Source organism: Vidua macroura, chromosome 3 (genome assembly GCF_024509145.1).
Source record: "Vidua macroura isolate BioBank_ID:100142 chromosome 3, ASM2450914v1, whole genome shotgun sequence".
Classification (NCBI taxonomy): domain Eukaryota; kingdom Metazoa; phylum Chordata; class Aves; order Passeriformes; family Viduidae; genus Vidua; species Vidua macroura.
The window spans coordinates 26,439,358-26,456,591 of record NC_071573.1 but is presented as its reverse complement, the minus strand read 5'-3'; the positions used below and the strand labels follow the sequence as shown (position 1 = coordinate 26,456,591).

Below are 17,234 nucleotides of genomic sequence, written 5' to 3'. Positions count from 1 at the left end.
ATAAAAATCTTTGTGCTCTTTTGTTAAAAAATATTAACAAGTGCAGAAAAGAAGGTATTGTTTTCCCATATATACAGAATATCAACACTTCCTTTATCAACAACTGTGTATTACATACAGCATTTTAACCTACAGACTGTGAATCTCTGTACATTTTTCACCTGAAAAGTTTTTCATATCAGATGTTAAACAAATAATTTACATATATTAATTCTTTATATTTTCAGAAGAGTAAAGTATGCTAAACAGGAGGACCAAAATATTTTTCTTTAATAATACAATTAATTCAGTTTGTTTTATTTGGTATCAGAAGTACCTGTTTTCATCATATAGCATCTTATGCATTTGTCATAAACTACCTATCATAAAAGAAGAGTTTCTACAACTATTAAAATAATTTTTTCAGTAGGTTCTAACTTAAGAGAGGGAGGCACAAGTATCTGCCTATACATTTAATCTTCTTTTCAAAGATAAATATATCTGTTACAGTTTCAACGCATGCCCAAGATTTGTCTGCTCTTTAATTGATAGTTTTTTTCCAGTTCAGCCAGTGCTTGAGCCCGTAGATTTGCAGCATATAGACGCCTTTTGAGATCAGAGCTTTTCCCTTTGGAAAGGAAATAGTTTTCCATATTATGAGATACAGCTTTCTCTTCACTTCCATCAGAGTGTGAGATCTTCTTGGTTGTAGAAAGGGGAAGCAGGAGTGCGTTATCTTAAGAAATCAAAAAGTACTGCATTAGTGCATCTTCCATCATTTATTGCTTTTAACCCTGGTGCCCATTTTGTCATCTACCTATGGCTTTACATGATCTAATTAAATGCATCTCTGTTAATAGCAACAATTATTTTCCATTTTTTGAGAAAAAAAATTGAAAACAAGCCTTTTAAATGATCATGGTAAAAGGATATATGCCATAGTAGTTTTTAGGGTGCACCTCCCGATACCTACAGAAAGATTAGTTGATTAAGGAAAGAAGACATGTTTTTTTCTGAAGGACAGAAATTAAACAGTAACATAAAGCAGTTCCAAAAGAAAATGCAGAATGAATTTCCAGCTTTTCAGCTACTGAAAAAATTTCGTCTTTGCTTCACAGCAGGGGCAGACTCAACCTGGCCAGTGGTCTTTGTACTTTACCCACATTGTTCCAACTCTATCTTTGCATTAAGTCACTGGGGTACAAATTAGGCTCTGACTTGAAGAGAAATGAGTTTAGGTGAATAAAAAATTAACAAGCTACTTTCACTGTGGCCTCCAGAACAGGAATTTTCAGAGCATATCCTATAGCATGCCACCATCAAAGGGCAGTTATTTACTCAAGAGTAGAAAAACTGCCATCAAAAACTATTACAACAGCTGAGTTGCCTCACATAAGAGCCAACTTCACAAGGCCCAACTTCAAGGTGTGATTTTTATTTAATCAAAGGTCTAACTATTCTAATCTCAACACTGAAGCGTTAATTGTCAATTTATGAGACTACAGCAAGAACGCAAAAAGCACAAAAGAGCAAGAAGGAATTTTAAAAGCCAGCAACTATTTCAGCATTTTTTAGCTTCATTAGTGTAAGCCAGAGCTGTTGTAACATTAAATGGTTCACTAAGAATCAGAACATCTCTGTAAAAATAGGGTAGTGTCTAGGACACCGTCTTAAAAACCAGGATTTTTGGTATTCCATTTTATTGTCAAGTGAACCACCCAATGGACTTCTAGAAGAAATTAGGGATCTAAGAGATGTGTGAGACGCAATCCAGTTGTGAAAAATACAGCAATATTTGAGCAACTGAAAACACAAGCAAGCACTCAGTACCACTATTGGACAAACACTTGGTCCATTTGTATGAGAACAGGCATAATTTTAGAAACAGTGTTACAAGAGCACCATGGAATGAAATAGAAGAGCAGCAAAGCACATGTTCTACAGATACTGCAAAATTTGGTCAGTTTTGTAATAACTATGTTCACTTTGCTGCTTATTGAGCTTGAGATAGTAACCACCCAAACTGGTTTTGCCTATCCTCAAAAACTAATATGCCTGGTAAGGTCAAAATATCACGTAAAGGGGTGGGAAATGCAGAAGAGAACAGAAGTAAGAGCTGAAGCTCATTTGCCTTCAGTCAACCAGTTTTAGATGCAACATCAGAAAGCCAAAAGCAAGTTTGTTCTCAAATTCTTTAATGTGTTGATGTCAGACAAGATGTTGCGAGACGGGTGGAATTCTCAAAGTTGACAAATGTTAGATACAGCTCAAGAAGCACTCACTTTCTAGGGGCATTTTACTTGTGTCCTTTTCTGCTCTGATAGGCATTTCTTGGAAAAAAAAAAAAAGCTACTTCAGTTTTATTTGCTTTGGAGGCAGTGACATGCTTATCTTGCTTTATCAGACCAAAGCTAAATGAAGAGAGTGTTACTGCATGTTAAAGAGTGTTCACATGTCTTTGTTCTAGAGTACTACTTCTGACCCAGCCCTTCACTATCCCTACCACTTTTTAAAAAGGCATTTAGATACTTGAATATTATTTTAATAAGATGGGAGCAATTAACAGATGATACCCTTATGATAGCAAAGAATGAACAACTAAGGGCAAAATGAGTATAAAATACTACTATAAAACAGGACTAGAGGCAGTCAGGAAGTATTTTACTACATTTTCAAATATGAGTTTTTTCTTTCTTTCTATAATAGTCATGTGTATTCTTCATAGTTTATATGATGCACACACCAGTCACAGCTGGGTCCCTTGCAACAAGTAATATTTGCCATGTTGAAGCTTTTGGAAGTTTAATGAAAGCTGAATTTATTAGACATGTGCAATTTTATTAAAATTAACTAAATCAAAGGTCTGTAAAAAGACATACATACATAAAATAAGTGCAGCTCTGAGAAAGGTTTGGGTTACAAGAAGGTGCTTCCCTTAGCTCACCACAAGAACCTAATTTCCCAGACAGCACAAGACTGCAGTGCAAACAATGTTAACTCAGGCTTATGGTTGAGCATCACTCTAAGTCCTTTTGCAAAGCACAAAATCAAAAGTCTCTTCTCAACCTTGCAGCCATAACTGGGCTTTGCCTTGCCCCAAGGGGACTGTGCCGAGCACGCTGAGCACAAGGGGCTTTCTTCTGGTCACACCAGCCTACATCGACCCGTGCAAGTGCCTTCTTGAGTATTTGCATACCTGGACCTTCCGCACACGTTACCTCCCGCTGCTGCTTCTGGAGATTGCACCGCTTCAGCAGGCTTTCAGCTCTGGTTTGGGAAGAGAAGTTTAAGCTTTTTGTTGTAAGACTGTAGAGTTTCTAATATAGTCTATTATAGGTTAGTAAGATACCTAGCAAGTTTGTCCTCTGCCAGTCTCTCCCGAACACAGAGTTCCCGTTCTCTCTCTGGAAGCAGAAATATGGTAGTTTGCAGCATGATCACGTAAATGTTAGAGTGACTGTGCATGGGGGGCTTCTCTTACAGGGAAAGACAGCAGTAACAGCCAGTCAGGTGCACCCACACTTCTGATTCTATGGCTCTAAACAAAGGTAACTGCTGTGTAGATACACCTTTATCAGTATACACTAATAAAACACTGACAAGTACTCTGAAATGCCAGGCACGCTTTTGTTCCAAACTCTGGTCTGCAACAACAAATAGATAGCAACTTTCTATTCTGCACATTAACTCATGGCACACATGACACCAGGTTTAAATATTTATATACCAGATATTATAATTCAGCTATGACTAAACACCCTGCTTACAACAGCAGCAGCTGTTATTCAGGCTCAGATAAAAAATACATATGGTTAAAAAATGTATTGCAGAGCCTACTGCATATGTAGAGAGATATTTCACGTGGGCAGGAAATGCCAAAACCTAAGGACCAGCCATCTATAGACTCACAGGTAAGCTATCTGTGGAGCGCAGCTTTTATAAAAGCAGTTGACAGTTTACTCAAAGATTTTTTTTTTTCTCCAGCATCAGGCTCACCTTTGGGTACATGTTAGAATAGGCAATGTTTACTTACACAGTTGACAAGAAACAACCTACACTGCACAGTACAGACCCTACATTTCTGTACACTTTCCTAACTGCCACTCATGTTTAATAATCTTCACAAACCAGATTTCTATATCTAAACTGTCAAGTCTATCTTAGTAACTTAAAAAAGAAGCTAGTATAGCAGAGTAAGCCCTGAGCATTCTTGTTTTGGTCTTTAGACCCAGTTCTAGTGGTGAATGCAGGACTACAGCATCCTAGTGCATTAAAATGAGGCTTGTGAAAACTGTCTAATTTTTCTTCCTCCAACTGAATCAGAATCCCATTGCCACCCCCTTCCCAAAATGGAATAGCATACGCTCCAGACGTTGTTCTCTCTCTTTAATGGCTTGCTCTCGCTCCTGTAATTGTTGCTCCTTCCGTTTCAGCTCATTCACTGCAGCATCTGAGAACTGCAGCCTTTCTGGCTCCCATGGTCTCAAGCCTCTTCTATCAGAATTCTGTTTTTGTTCTTCTGTCACCACATCTTCTATCAAGGGGTGCCGCAGAATATCTTCAACAGAAGGTCGGCAGTAATCCTAAAGGAAATTAGGAAAAGGAAAGGCATTACCAACAGGTTCCACCTGTAAGAAGAAACATTAAGGCCAGAGAATTCCAAGCAAGAGCAGCTGAGGTGCTACAAAGTGCAGGAGAGATTGGAGAAAACTGGAATTAGGAAGCAGTAGCACAGCAGGATGATAAAAGCTAAGGAAGGAGGCTGTTACCAGCCTTCAGATCCAGAGCTGCAAGACTCTGTCGCCCACCCCAGGGACCCACTCCCAGCAGAGTCAGAAGGGGGTGGGTGAGCCTGCAGAGGCAGCTACCAGCAGATTCCTCAGCTAACACTCTGTTGGAACAATCCAATCCATGCCTGCTGGAGGCTTGGGTGCTTTGTTGCCCCTGCCATGTTCTTCTCAACACCTCCACACCAGCCATGGGGAACAAGCTATACATTAGCCATATAAAGCAATCCCCAGAATGAAGAAAAAAACAGCCCCTTCCAGCTCCTGAACACACTGGAACCATTTTAACCCTGAAGTTATAAGGCCTCAATAAGCTTGCATGCTTTATTGAAGCTTACCCATGTAAGCCAATATTGAGGCCACCTTTTGGCATCCTATGACCCTGGCATGACAATTGAGCTGCTGCTCTGATGGACTCAGAGCAGACTCCTCCCTCTAACAAGTGACACTGCCAGTGACGAGGTGATAACAACCACTACTTCAGGTAGGTTTGTTTCATAATTGAGAAGAAAAACTAGTATTTCAGTACTAGCTCAAATTATAGGTGGAAAAATTAGTAATTGGTTCTTACCTTTACATTCAGCATCTCCTTGAGAAGGTCGTTCAGCTCATCTGAGTAACGATATGGTATTCGCCTGACCCTCCCTTCCCTTATCTTTTCTGCTAGCTCCTTTTGGTTGAAAGCTGTAAATGGAGGCCTGAAGAAGAAAATTTTTCTTGGATTCTTTCACTAGTTTTACAGGACTTACTTTTTTTTCCTGAAAATATCAGACTATGAAAAAAAACCTGCAGTCAAGGTTTGTTTTGACTATCTAATGTCAAGACCAATAGAGAAATAAAAATCTAGGACTAGTCTCTGAAACCTTTAAGCTTTCATCTATACAAAATATAATCACGTCTACATTAGCAATGATGTTTCCACATTTGTTATCACACTACGATACTTACGAGAGAGCACATAATTCATACACAATACATCCTAGCGACCAGATGTCAGATTTTTCATTGTATGACAAGTAGTTCATTTGTTCCTAAAGAAAGAGAACAACCTTAGGTTTATTAACAAAGACATGGTTAATGTCATGCAACTCTATTTCAGTCAACATTAATCTTTCCCACATAAAGTGCCCTGTATCAGGGAAATAAGTAATTCCTGCTCATTTCCACTACAACTTAAAATCCTACCATTAGGAGATAATTTAATAAGCGCTTTACCTTAACAGTATGAAGCACAAAAGCTCTCTAACTTCCCTGTTCCTTTTCAGGAACAATATACTCCAACACTGCTAGTGTCCCAAGAATATAACAAAGCTTACACAGTGAAGAGCAACTGTTATTAGAAGGAAGTTGATTGTGTGGGGAAGAAAGGAGATGAAAATAACCTTGCCTCCAGAGCACATATGCTTTATGAAAAAAGTCACCTGCATTTAAGACCAATAAGGCTTCATTAAAACTTCCCAAACATTCATGGACTCCGAGACCAAAACAGCACACCTTGGAGGGGCAAAAGGGAAGATAATGTACAGAAGGGTCTTACTGGAGACATGTAATATGGAGTGCCAACAAACGTTGTGGCAAAGCTGGTATCATGGTGCAATATCCTAGCCAGTCCAAAGTCTCCAAGTTTCACATTCTGTTTGCCATCTAGAAAGACATTTGCTGGTTTCAGGTCTCGGTGCACAGTGACTGCACCATCGCTCCGTCTGTGACACTCCTTCAGGGCCAACGTTAATTGAGTCAACACTCGGAGAACAAAGCTTTCATCCAAGAAATGCCTGAAAAATGAACACATTGTTTAATGGATTTTCTGAACACACATCAGTTTTGATTAGTCACTGCTAGTTTTAGTTCCATAACTTTTTAATAGTACTATCATAAAACACCACTCACATAAGCACTATCAGCAACAGGCATCTACATATTCTGCCTTTAAAACTGATTAAAAAAATCACTGCAAATATGTTAGATGACATTGAGGCTTTCATTGCAGAATCCCTGCAGTATTTCTTTCCTCCTCCATACCATCTAACAAACACACAGCATTTTGAAAAAATCAATTTGATGCTTTTGTGATGAGATCTGTGCCCTTGATCACTCAAGATAATGATATGTTGCCGCTTGTTAATAATGAGCAACATACAAAATCGGGCTGGTTTTTAAACACAGACTTCCTTAAATGAAAACACTGATACTGGCAGGCAGCTACAGAACTATTTTAGACTATCCTCACAAAGTAAGAGGTCGTGTCATGTACTTGTTTGAGCTAAGAATGTGAAAACTGACACTATACTTAAGTAGGATGCTAAGTCTAAGATAAGGTGAAGCCTTATCAACTTAATGTCTCTCCAAGCTTTATATATAGGCAGATAAAATAGCTCTTCACATTGCATTCAAAATCACTGCTCCCTTCCAAACACTTTGGCGTTCTCATAAATCCCAGGGTCCCGGAAGTTTTGCTCATGGGGAAGACCATTCATAGCCAGAAACCCCTCAACAGCTTCTGCCTCACAGGAGAGCTCTGGGTTTCTTACTACTTCAGCACCAACATCCAATCCGGTGATGCATTCAATAGCACAGTTCCCATCGCTTTATAACTTTGTACAAAACCTTTCACATTTGAGAAGAGTCGTAGGGTCGAAAGGGTTTAAAACCTGAACCTGTTCAGCAGTTACAAAGTAAGTTTCCCTTCTCTCTGGACTGCCCAAGACCCGTGCAAGACATTCCAAACACGCCACAAGCTCATTTCACGTGCCTTTCTTTCGCGCACTTGGCGATCAAGCTGGCCAGGTCTCCCCCGTCGCAGTACTCCATGACGATGTACAGGGTGGTGCTGCTCCTGTCGATGATGCGATCATAGTAGCGCACGATGTTCGGGTGCCGCAGCTCCCTCAGCAAGTTCACCTCCGACACGAGCATCTGCTTCTCCGATTCCGTCATCGCGCCATAGTCCAGTTCCTTCCATACCAAGATCTGCGGAGGCAGAAACACCCTGGGGAGTGACCGGGACAGCGGCCAGGGCAGCGCAGGGGGAAGAGGGTGTGCCAGAGCCGCTCGCTCGCGTGTCGCGGAGAGCCGCCCGCACCGGGCAGGGGCGCACGGCAGTAGCAAAGCTGCGCTGCCCCCGCCTCCTCCTCACCTTGCCGTCGGCCTTGCGGCGCACCTTGCGGCACTTCCCGTAGGAGCCGGCGCCGATGGTGAGCAGCACCTCGTAGTCGTCGGGGCGGCCGGGCATGGCGGGCAGCGCACGGACCGCGCCGGGCCGCGCGGGCCCCTGCGCTCGCGTCGCGCCGTTCAAACGCACCGCCCCGCCCGCCCATTGGCCGCGCCGCCCGCGCGCCCCGCCCGCCCATTGGCTGCGCCGCCGTAAACAGCGCCCGCGAGGCCCGGCGGGTACGGCCGTTACCGCCGGGGGCGGGGCCCGAGCCCATCGCGAGACCGGGGTGGGGCGGGGCCGGGCCGCCCCTCGCCGCCCCTCGCCGCCCCTCACCGCCCCTCGCCGCCCCTCACCGCCCCTCGCCCCGCCTCGCCCCGCCCGGGGCTGAGGGGCACGCCCTCCGAAGCTGTGCTGGATGTTTCCCTTTGTTTTTCCCGACTTTTCGCGTTTTCGCTTTTTCTTCCCTTTCCTTCCCTTCTTCCTGATTAGACAAGTCACTGGGCCTGCAGGTATCAATAAGTCACATATTCATAGGTCCTCAGGAAGGGTGGGTTTTTTTTCCATTAAAAAAACAGTAAATCATCATCTTTCCTGAAATGCTTACATTCTTATCTATTGGATAGATAATTTTACTATTCAGAAATGCTAAAAAAAAACTTAAGCTGCTTAAAATAATGTAAATCTAGTCAGGATTTGTTGCAGTCTACAGCTTCTTCGTGAGGGGAAGAGGGGCAGGCACTGATCTCTGCTCTGTGGTGCTCTGTGATAGGACCCGAGGGAATGGCCTGAAGCTGTGTCAGGGCAGGTTTTAGGCTGGATATTAGGAAAAAAATCTTCACCCAGAGGGTTCCAGCTGGCCACTGGAACAGGCTCTCCAGGGCAGTGGTGATAGCACCAGCCTGACAGAGCCCAAGAAGTGTTTGGGCAAAGTTCTCAGGCGCATGGTGTGTTCTTAAGGTGTCCTGTGCAGGACCAGGAGTTGGACTTAATGATCCTTGTGGGTCTCTTCCAACTAAGCATGTTCTGTGGAAAGTCGTCCTTTAACCAATATGGAAAATTTCTTCAAAAATTTTTCTTCAAAAAATCACTTCTGAATGATTACCAAAGTCATGGCAGCTCTCGTGTCCCACTACATATGAACACCCATGCTACATCGTACACAAATCACCTGCTGAAAACAAACCAAAGAATGTAATGGCTTAAATTGTAAAATTTGGGAAATGCAAACTGTGGGTCCACATCCACACGTGGAGCCAGCAAATACTGTGGATGGCACAGAGTAACACCGCAATCTACTAATGGCATTATATACATTTTAAGAAGAATTTCATGTATTTTCTAGCATCATTTATGATAAGGAATGATGACAAGGTGCAGTTCTGCAGTTCAGTTTAATCTTTATCCGTGTGGCAATAGCTGTGACTGGAACAGGAACTCCTTCAGCAAAGCATTGTAACATACTTGTAATGATTTACAATCATCATGGCCTGGGCTGGAAGGGATCCTGAAGATCATCTTGTTCCAACTCCCTGCCATGGGCAGGGACAACTTTCCTGAATCAGGTGTGAAAGGGAACAGTTGTATGTCCTGACCTAGAAATTCAGCAACAGTTCCTCATTTTGCATCTCCACATGGTCTCAGTTACTTCCCAATTTTGTTTCAGCTTTGAAATAGGTTTGAGTAGGTGTCATGCTATGTCTGAATATTTATGAAATATTCTTCTATTAGTTTTTAGAAAAATCAAAACCTTTACTTTTATCATCAGGAGGCACAAAAACTCCTGCTGTCCATTATAAAAATTGTATAGGCTTCTATCTGTAGAGAATGTATGGTCATTACAGGAAAAAATGAGCAAATGAATTCTACAGTGTAAAGATATTTTGGTTTTGTAATTAATGGGTAACAGGGTGATCTCAAGGGTTCGTGTTTATTCCTGATTTCAATTACCTTGAAAGAAAATCCTCACATGCACCATTAGCATAGTGAATAAATTATGGCATTACTCAATAAAAATGACAAGCAGTACAGTATGTATTATTCAGGCTGTAAGCTTCATTGCTGGTTTAAAATATCTCCATTTCCAACTTCTGTACATTCAAATTAGCAAAAGGTCATCATGCATTCCCACTGTTATCAATGGGAGCCTTTCTATTTATATTTCAAAAGAAATAGAGTAGGATTTCAATACTGTGTTTTGTCTAGGCACTATCTTAAAAGTTTCTTTAGAAATGTTGGTTTGAATCAGAGAAATGTCAAAATGTCATGCTTCAAAAGCCAGCAGCATTTTACTTTTTTACAGTCATTTTACTTTTTATTATACTTATTAAGGGCTGGCTAATTTTGAGAAAAATGCATTTCTAAAAGTGGTTATTAAAATTTTGGACAGGCCCTCCATTTTCTTTCTTTCTGATTTTCACACTTATAAAAATGACAAGAATTTTTCCCTTATTTTATATGGACAATTGAACCCAGACATGAATAATTCCAAAACTATGTATCAAGTTTGAAATGGGGGCCTCATTTGTCATGTATTGCATTTTCAATTCTGGTCTCTTAGTTCAGGAGCAACTCACAGATTTCTAGTCCTGAAAATACATGTGCTGACTTCAGGCCCTCAAAAGCCACCAAATAGTTCTCAATAACAGATTTATAATATTGCTTCTAATAGTATATTCTGCTTTTAAATTTTTTTAACATCAAATTTCACAAATTATTTCCTAGAACTTGAACAAAACAAAACAAAATAAAAGTACTCTTTGGTAGTTGCCTACCAAAGATTTTCAGTTTTGATGACATCGATTCTTTGTGCTGTAAGGAGTACATTTTCTCTTATTTCAGGACCTAGTTATCTAACAAAATATTAAATGCTGAAGATAAATAGTATGGTAGGCAATTTGATATTTCTCTAAAGATACTTTCTTTTTTGTACGTGGAAATAGGTAAAAATAAATGTGTAACACTTTGCTGTGAAAGTCCAACACAATATAATTATACAGATAGCAAAAAAAGTATGGTAAAGTACTGAAGGAAATTAAGTTATGTTTCTGGCAGCTTTTTTTGTTTGTTTGTTTGTTTTCCAATCAGAGAAGATTGCACAGGTTCAGAAAGTGAAAATAAGCTCAAAAGGAAAAGTACTGAAAATGAAACCATAAAATGATTAATAATGAAAAATAAATGCACTCTATAAAAATAATTAGAAAAACAACTGAGAAAAATGTTGATTTTTTTTTCTTTCCAAAGAGGTGAAAGACATGTAAAGACATAGTCCAGGATCCGTGGCAGAAATGTGACAAAGTCTTCTAGCAAAAAAGGAGGAGTTGAGTATTCAGTATTAGACAGGTAAGAGGGCTTAAAAATATTTTTACATAACAACAAGAGGACTTATAAATACTGGAGTGACTGAGACAATGAGTGTTTTATTTGAGTTCATTTTCACCACAGAAGTAGTTTGGAGTTTTTAACATTCAATGGCATTTGTCCTTACATATCTTTATGCACATTGGGTTTTTCCCCCTCACTTTCTCTCATCTCTGTCCCTGCCCAGACATTCTACATTTACCCAGGACTGTTGTACACAGATGACATAACTTTTTGGTAATGTTATATTTACTGACTTTAACAACAGAAATCATACACAGGATCAACAAAAACATATAAAATACTGGGGTATTAGAGAGAAACACTCTAAAAAGTACCAGAGGATAAAATTTCCCTCTATTGTTCTGTGAGGGAAACAAAGAACACATTCATTGACGAAATTCTGCACAACACAGCTGTGGACGGGACAGCAAGGGAACAAAATTGAGCAGCATTAATTCTAGTACTTGAGATCATGCTATTTTTCATCTTCTGTAATGCTTGGATTCAAAGGCAACTGAGACTCCAAGAGCAATGTGTGCAGCAAGGCAAGCTCCAGTGAGGGAGTTTGTTGCAGCAGCTTTACGTTGAAGGTTTTGCATTACAAACCATTCAGATGAGGAAAACATAAACCCCCATGAAATAAATTCAGCAGCAGGTCAAGTCTTTACACAAAGGACTGTAAAATCGACAAGCCAAGAGGATGGGAATCAATGAGGAGGAGACTGAGGGGAATAGACACATTTTTGCATTCAGAGAGGGGAGCATATGAATTCTACTAACTCCAGGTTTTTTATTATCCATTCCTTATGTTCTGTAAAGTAACATTTAAATACAGTGCACAGCTGGACATTTTGAAAGTATGTAATTACTTAGCTCTCTTGTAGTGAAACTAATAGCCCTATATGTTTTGTATGTCTTCACATATATGCTAATTTTCAAGATAGTATTCATTAACCTTAAGAACAGAAGGTGCTTGAATTGATCTTTAAGACCACTATTTAAACTGATGAAAAGACTGATTATTTGACATGTATAGAACTTTGAAAGAGAACTGATGGAGTGTCCTTAAATACTTAATATGTCAAAATTTAAAGTATTGGGAAGGATTTTAAGGAAGCATTCTAGTATGATAATTCATGATTTCAGTTGGCTTGCTTACTAAGTCAAGGAAAGCAGACAAGTTTAGGATCTGTGCCTTAATTTATCCTCTTTTGAAAGGGAAACTTTCCAGATTAAAATTAATATCTAGAAGCTCTCAAAATGCTCAAAAAATGCTTTAAGTGATACAGTAAGTAAATATTTTGCTTTAAGTGATACAGTAAGTAAGTAAAGCTGCTTAATTTTTTAAAAGCAACAATATTAGAGTTTCTTGTTGTGGAACAGCCACTCTCAAATGTTTTTCCATTAATTTATTTGTACTTATGATCCCTTCAGATGTATTGGAAGAAAGTTTTCCAAGTTTTTCAATATATTTCAAGTAAGTTTTTCAACCATCACCAGAATTCCATTATTGCACCATTATTGTCGCAGAGATTTTCATTATGAGGTCAGTCACTATTTCTCTAACTCCCAATGTCTACAAACCCATGATATAATCCCAATAATAAGATTCCTCCCTGCCTTGTTTCTCCTGTGGGAGAAAAATGCACAGAATTCACATTAAAGTTGCATCATGAGCAATGATGGCAGAATCTCTTCCAGGTTTTCTCCCACGTCATTACACCTGCAAAATGTTGTGAAGCTCCAGCTTTCCCTGAGTGCAGCACCTTTCTGTACACTTGGAAGGGATTGTCCCAAGGCAGTGTGGTAGTGTGCAGAGCCTCTGGGAACAGGTGGCACACATAGGAGCTGATGGCAAATGTAGTCACTTACCTTTGCTGGGAGCTCTAACAACCATCCTTCAACCATCATTTTCAATCACATGATGATAAAGTTGAAAATACAGACACAAAAAAAAAAAATTGAAAAGTGTGGCTTGAGATTGTGAAATATTTTTGAATGTTTGAAATGTTGTGCTGATTATCCTGTCACCAAAATTCTGAGACAAATTGTAGCCAGGGAAATGTTAGGAAATTGACAGCTTGGGAAAATCACTGACATTTTATGCACTATGCACAGTATTTTGCCTTTTACATTTTTAATAAAAATGTGTACTTAGCTAAGGACTATTCTCATTGCTTCCACAAGTGGCAGAGCAGTGTCAGGGAGACTGTCATCAGGGTTCTGTTTCCAGTAAACAAAAACTGATATTCATCCTTCTGTTACTTTCCTCTGCCTCTCAGAATCCTCTATTTAAAGAGTCTTTTTCACTATGCTGTTTCTGTTATTAAGCTTATAAATAAATTTTTGTATGCATCACTGGAAGGCTTTATAAATAAAAGAGAGAATTAAATAAAAGAGGGAATTACAAGAGTAGGAGGAACAAAAAAACGAAAGAAAACTTTCTGGCATTTTTATGTTGACAACCTATGTTTTCAGGAAAGTATATAGTAAATGTAAGACTCACACTGCATAAAATCCACAAAAACTCTGTGGGTTTCCTAAACCAAAATATTGTTAAATCAAAAATTTGTCCTGTGCCTCAGTAGTGTGCAGAAAATCACGCTGTGCAAGACCAGTGTCCACAAAGGAATGAGAGGAGCCCTGCAAGAATCTGCCTTGCCTTGCCTTGCACTCGGGAAAGGATAAGCCACAGTCGTAACAATCTGATCGTGAGACCACTTCAGATGGCAAAGATTTATATCCATGGACTTGAAGTCACAGGGGAATCTGGGCTGCTTATTTCTTAAGTCTGAGGTTCTGTTTTGCAGTCAGTGAGTTTTTAGGTGGGAGAAGAAAGAAGGATATCTTACAGTTGGTTTTTTTTTGAGGGTTTTTTTGAGTGTATAAATAAGGACATTTTAATGTATGTGAATATAGTAATTCTTTTTTTCAGTTGTGTTGAGGACCTTGAGATCCATGACACAAGGGATTCTCTCTTAAACTCAAGGAGTGACAAAATATAGGGACAGGACAAAGGTAAGTGGCTTTAAACTGAAAGAAATCAGGTTTAGATTAGCTATTGGGAAGAAATTCTGTACTATGGCAATGGTGAAGCACTGGCACAGGTTGCCCAGAGAAGCTGTGGATGCCCCATCCCTGGAAGTATTTAAGGCCAGGATGGATGGAGCTCTGAGCAACCTGATCTAGTGAAAGGTGTCCCTGCCCATGTTAGGGGGGTTGGAACTGGATAATCTTTAAGCCCCTTCCAACTCAAACCATTCTGTGATTCTGACAGATTGTTTGGATGAGTCACACCGAGCTCACAAGCCACAAGTTCAGCACCATCAGTACAGAGACATTTGGTCAGAGTTCTCAGTTACATTCCCTGCTCTCTCAGGTGAAATCCCCAAAGGGGCCTTGGCACCTCTGATGAACAGAGCAAAATGTATATCCTCTGCACGAGTTGGTGGCAGTGGCACCAAGTGTGCATCCCTGTGTCTGCTGGCAAGAGAAACTGAAGTGCTTTAACAGTGCTGATACTCACAAAGCTTCTAGTCACTTGCAAGAGGAATGAGGCAGCCTGCCCCTCTCTGAGCCACCTTCAATCTGTGAACTCAGCAGACCTTCTTACCATGGTGACACAATAGATCCAATTCTATTTTGCTGGTCTCTTTGTCAACACTTTTTTTTGGGTTTTTTTTTTGTTTGTTTGTTTTGTTTTGTTTTTTGTTTTTGTTTTTGTTTTTTTGGGGTTTTTTTGGGTTTTTTTTTTGGTTTTGTTTTTTGTGCTTTCTTTGGGAATTGTTTGACAATGACAGCTGTCTAGAAGTCTTAAAGTGGTGCATAGGATCTTAGGGAGCAAAGTTGGAGACTGTGGCATATGAGCCACATCAGTACATCAGTCAGTTCAGAGCCTTCATGGAAGAGCTGTGGCTTCTGAGAATCAAGGAGACTTTCTCTTCTGCAGCTATATTTGCTGCTTTTTAAGCTGGTTTCACAGTTAACCAGGATTTCTCTATCGCAAGACCTTTTTCATGACCTTTTCATACCTTTTTTTTTTTTTTAATTTACAGTTAATTGCAATGTCTCTGGGTTACTAAGACTTCCTGATTTTTAAGATACTAAGAGACTTTCTGGGTCAGAAGACCAGTCCCAGCTTTATCACACTGCAGTGCTGGATGTGGTAAAAATCCTTAAAACCATAAGTGAAAAAACAAACCAAAAATCCCGACTCATCAGATAAAGCAAAGGAAAAAATTTGATTTACAATCTGCTTCTGCAGAAGGCCTCACTCCTCTTATATGTGCAATTAATTATTCAAATAACTTGTTGAAAATGGATATAATTATTTCTAATTATTCTTGGTTAGAGTCCTAGAATTATGTGATTGCATCTAGATGCATGCATTATAAATGCAGGAGGTACAGCCTAGATGAGGAGGAAATGTAATTTTATTTTTCAATTTATTCATTTTACTAGATAAAAATATTCACAAAGTTTAACTTTTGTGATCCTAAACAGAAGTTCACTGAACTTATCTTTATTACATTTCTTTTTGTAAGGTAAGTGGTAGAACCTCTGCAGTTATGGAGGCAAAATTCACTGTTTTTTTTAATATTTAGGAAGGTTAAAAATACCTTAGATTTGAGTGATTGACATGCAACTGATGTGATTGTGTGTTTCCTTTCTACAAAATCAAGCCTGTAGTGCTAAGATGAGTAGGTTATTCCTAGGAGAATATAACCATTGGAGCAACATCAGTTAATTCAAAATTAGTTTGTTTTTAATCCATCTCATTCTTTGCCTTTCTCTCATGATACACATTTGAATTTCACATTTCCTTCTACAGTAAATTCAGTTATGTTCTTATGATTGGCTAGCACAGGTGCTTAGTAGATTTCAATGTGTATCAGATAAGCATCTGAACTTTATTTTTTTTTTTACATCTTTATTAAAAGCCGTGACAAAGCTACTGGGTCTCATTCTGCAACAGCAGAGAGTAGTGTAGGCTAGGATTGACTGCTGAAGTGAAATCACTCTGCAAGCAAAGTACAAAATTGATTGTAAAGGTGGTGTGTCTAAGAAGATTCTGTCTTCTCATATGAGGCAATGCTACATCTAAACAAAATGGGTCCTGTCCACCAGTAGCTTGCACAATTGGGCAAATTCCTACTGAAGCAAGTAGAAACTCCCTGCCAGTTTAAGTCTAGGTTGGAAGTATCATTTTTTGGAGATGGATACCAGTCCTACATATGCTGTGATGCCAGAGGATCACCAGATGAATAATGAAGAAGATTTCGACATCTGGAAAGTAGGGGCATGACATCTGGTGGCAGAGAAAAGTTCTCAGCAGATTTTAATGCTCAGAGCAATGAAACCTCAGCAGGAAAGCACTTTCTGCCATGAGGCTTCTCACTAACTCATGCTAACCAAGAGGACAAAGCATCCATTTGTGAAATCTGTCATCTTCTTCAAGTTACTGAGGAACCTCAGGCACAAATTTTAAAACCTGATCTAGAGATACAACATAAAGCCCAAATCACATCAATACCATTATCATTTTTCCCATCTAAACAACAGCAAGTACTGTTAGACACAGCAAAAAGTGTCTCTGAAGTAAGGCAAGCTACAGAAACACAATCTGTAATTTATGTATGGCATTAAATAACAATGGAAGAGAGTCCCAGCTCCTTTTGGCACAATTTTCGAAAATCTTTGATACAAAGCAGCTCAAACTTAACAAGACACTGTCCTAGTCCTGATGTACCTGAAGATGAGAAATGTTCCTGAATAACTCCAGTGAAAGAGGCAGCACAAGAAGAGCCAGACAGAAAGACAGCAAGATCCTCTCCTCTTATTGTGAAGTCCTCTAACAGTGTTGTTTCAGAAATTTTGAAGTCACTCATCAATACCAAAAATAAGGTTTAAAGAATATGTTAATACTTTCATCTCTTATTGGAGAGCAACTGGAA

At 39.5% G+C, this 17,234-nt stretch overlaps 1 protein-coding gene across 2 annotated transcripts; it reads right to left on the bottom strand.

Annotated features, from left to right (window-relative positions):
- Positions 1–437: 437 nt before the first annotated feature.
- NEK2 (NIMA related kinase 2) lies at positions 438–8,064 on the bottom strand. 2 transcript variants are annotated; one of them, XM_053973896.1, is made up of 10 exons: positions 7,903–8,064; positions 7,519–7,736; positions 6,304–6,541; positions 5,715–5,797; positions 5,338–5,464; positions 4,343–4,562; positions 3,329–3,383; positions 3,176–3,246; positions 2,262–2,309; positions 438–715 (listed from the first exon to the last, which is right to left on the bottom strand). In XM_053973896.1, exons 1-10 carry the CDS (start codon positions 7,996–7,998, stop codon positions 492–494), a joined length of 1,380 nt encoding a protein of 459 aa, XP_053829871.1. In that variant the 5' UTR covers positions 7,999–8,064; the 3' UTR covers positions 438–491. The 2 variants fall into 2 exon arrangements, with proteins under 2 accessions (XP_053829871.1, XP_053829873.1); XM_053973898.1 differs by lacking the exon at positions 2,262–2,309 and having other exon boundaries at positions 7,903–8,063.
- Positions 8,065–17,234: the final 9,170 nt, after the last annotated feature.

Bases quoted from the DNA above. Each gene is read 5' to 3' on its own strand.
- NEK2 (XM_053973896.1), bottom strand. From the start codon at position 7,998: ATGCCCGGCCGCCCCGACGACTACGAGGTGCTGCTCACCATCGGCGCC. The intron at 7,737-7,902 runs GTGAGGAGGAGG...CTGCCTCCGCAG, and splicing joins GCCGCAAGGCCGACGGCAAG to ATCTTGGTATGGAAGGAACT. The intron at 3,247-3,328 runs GTATCTTACTAA...TTCCCAAACCAG, and splicing joins GCAGAGGACAAACTTGCTAG to AGCTGAAAGCCTGCTGAAGC.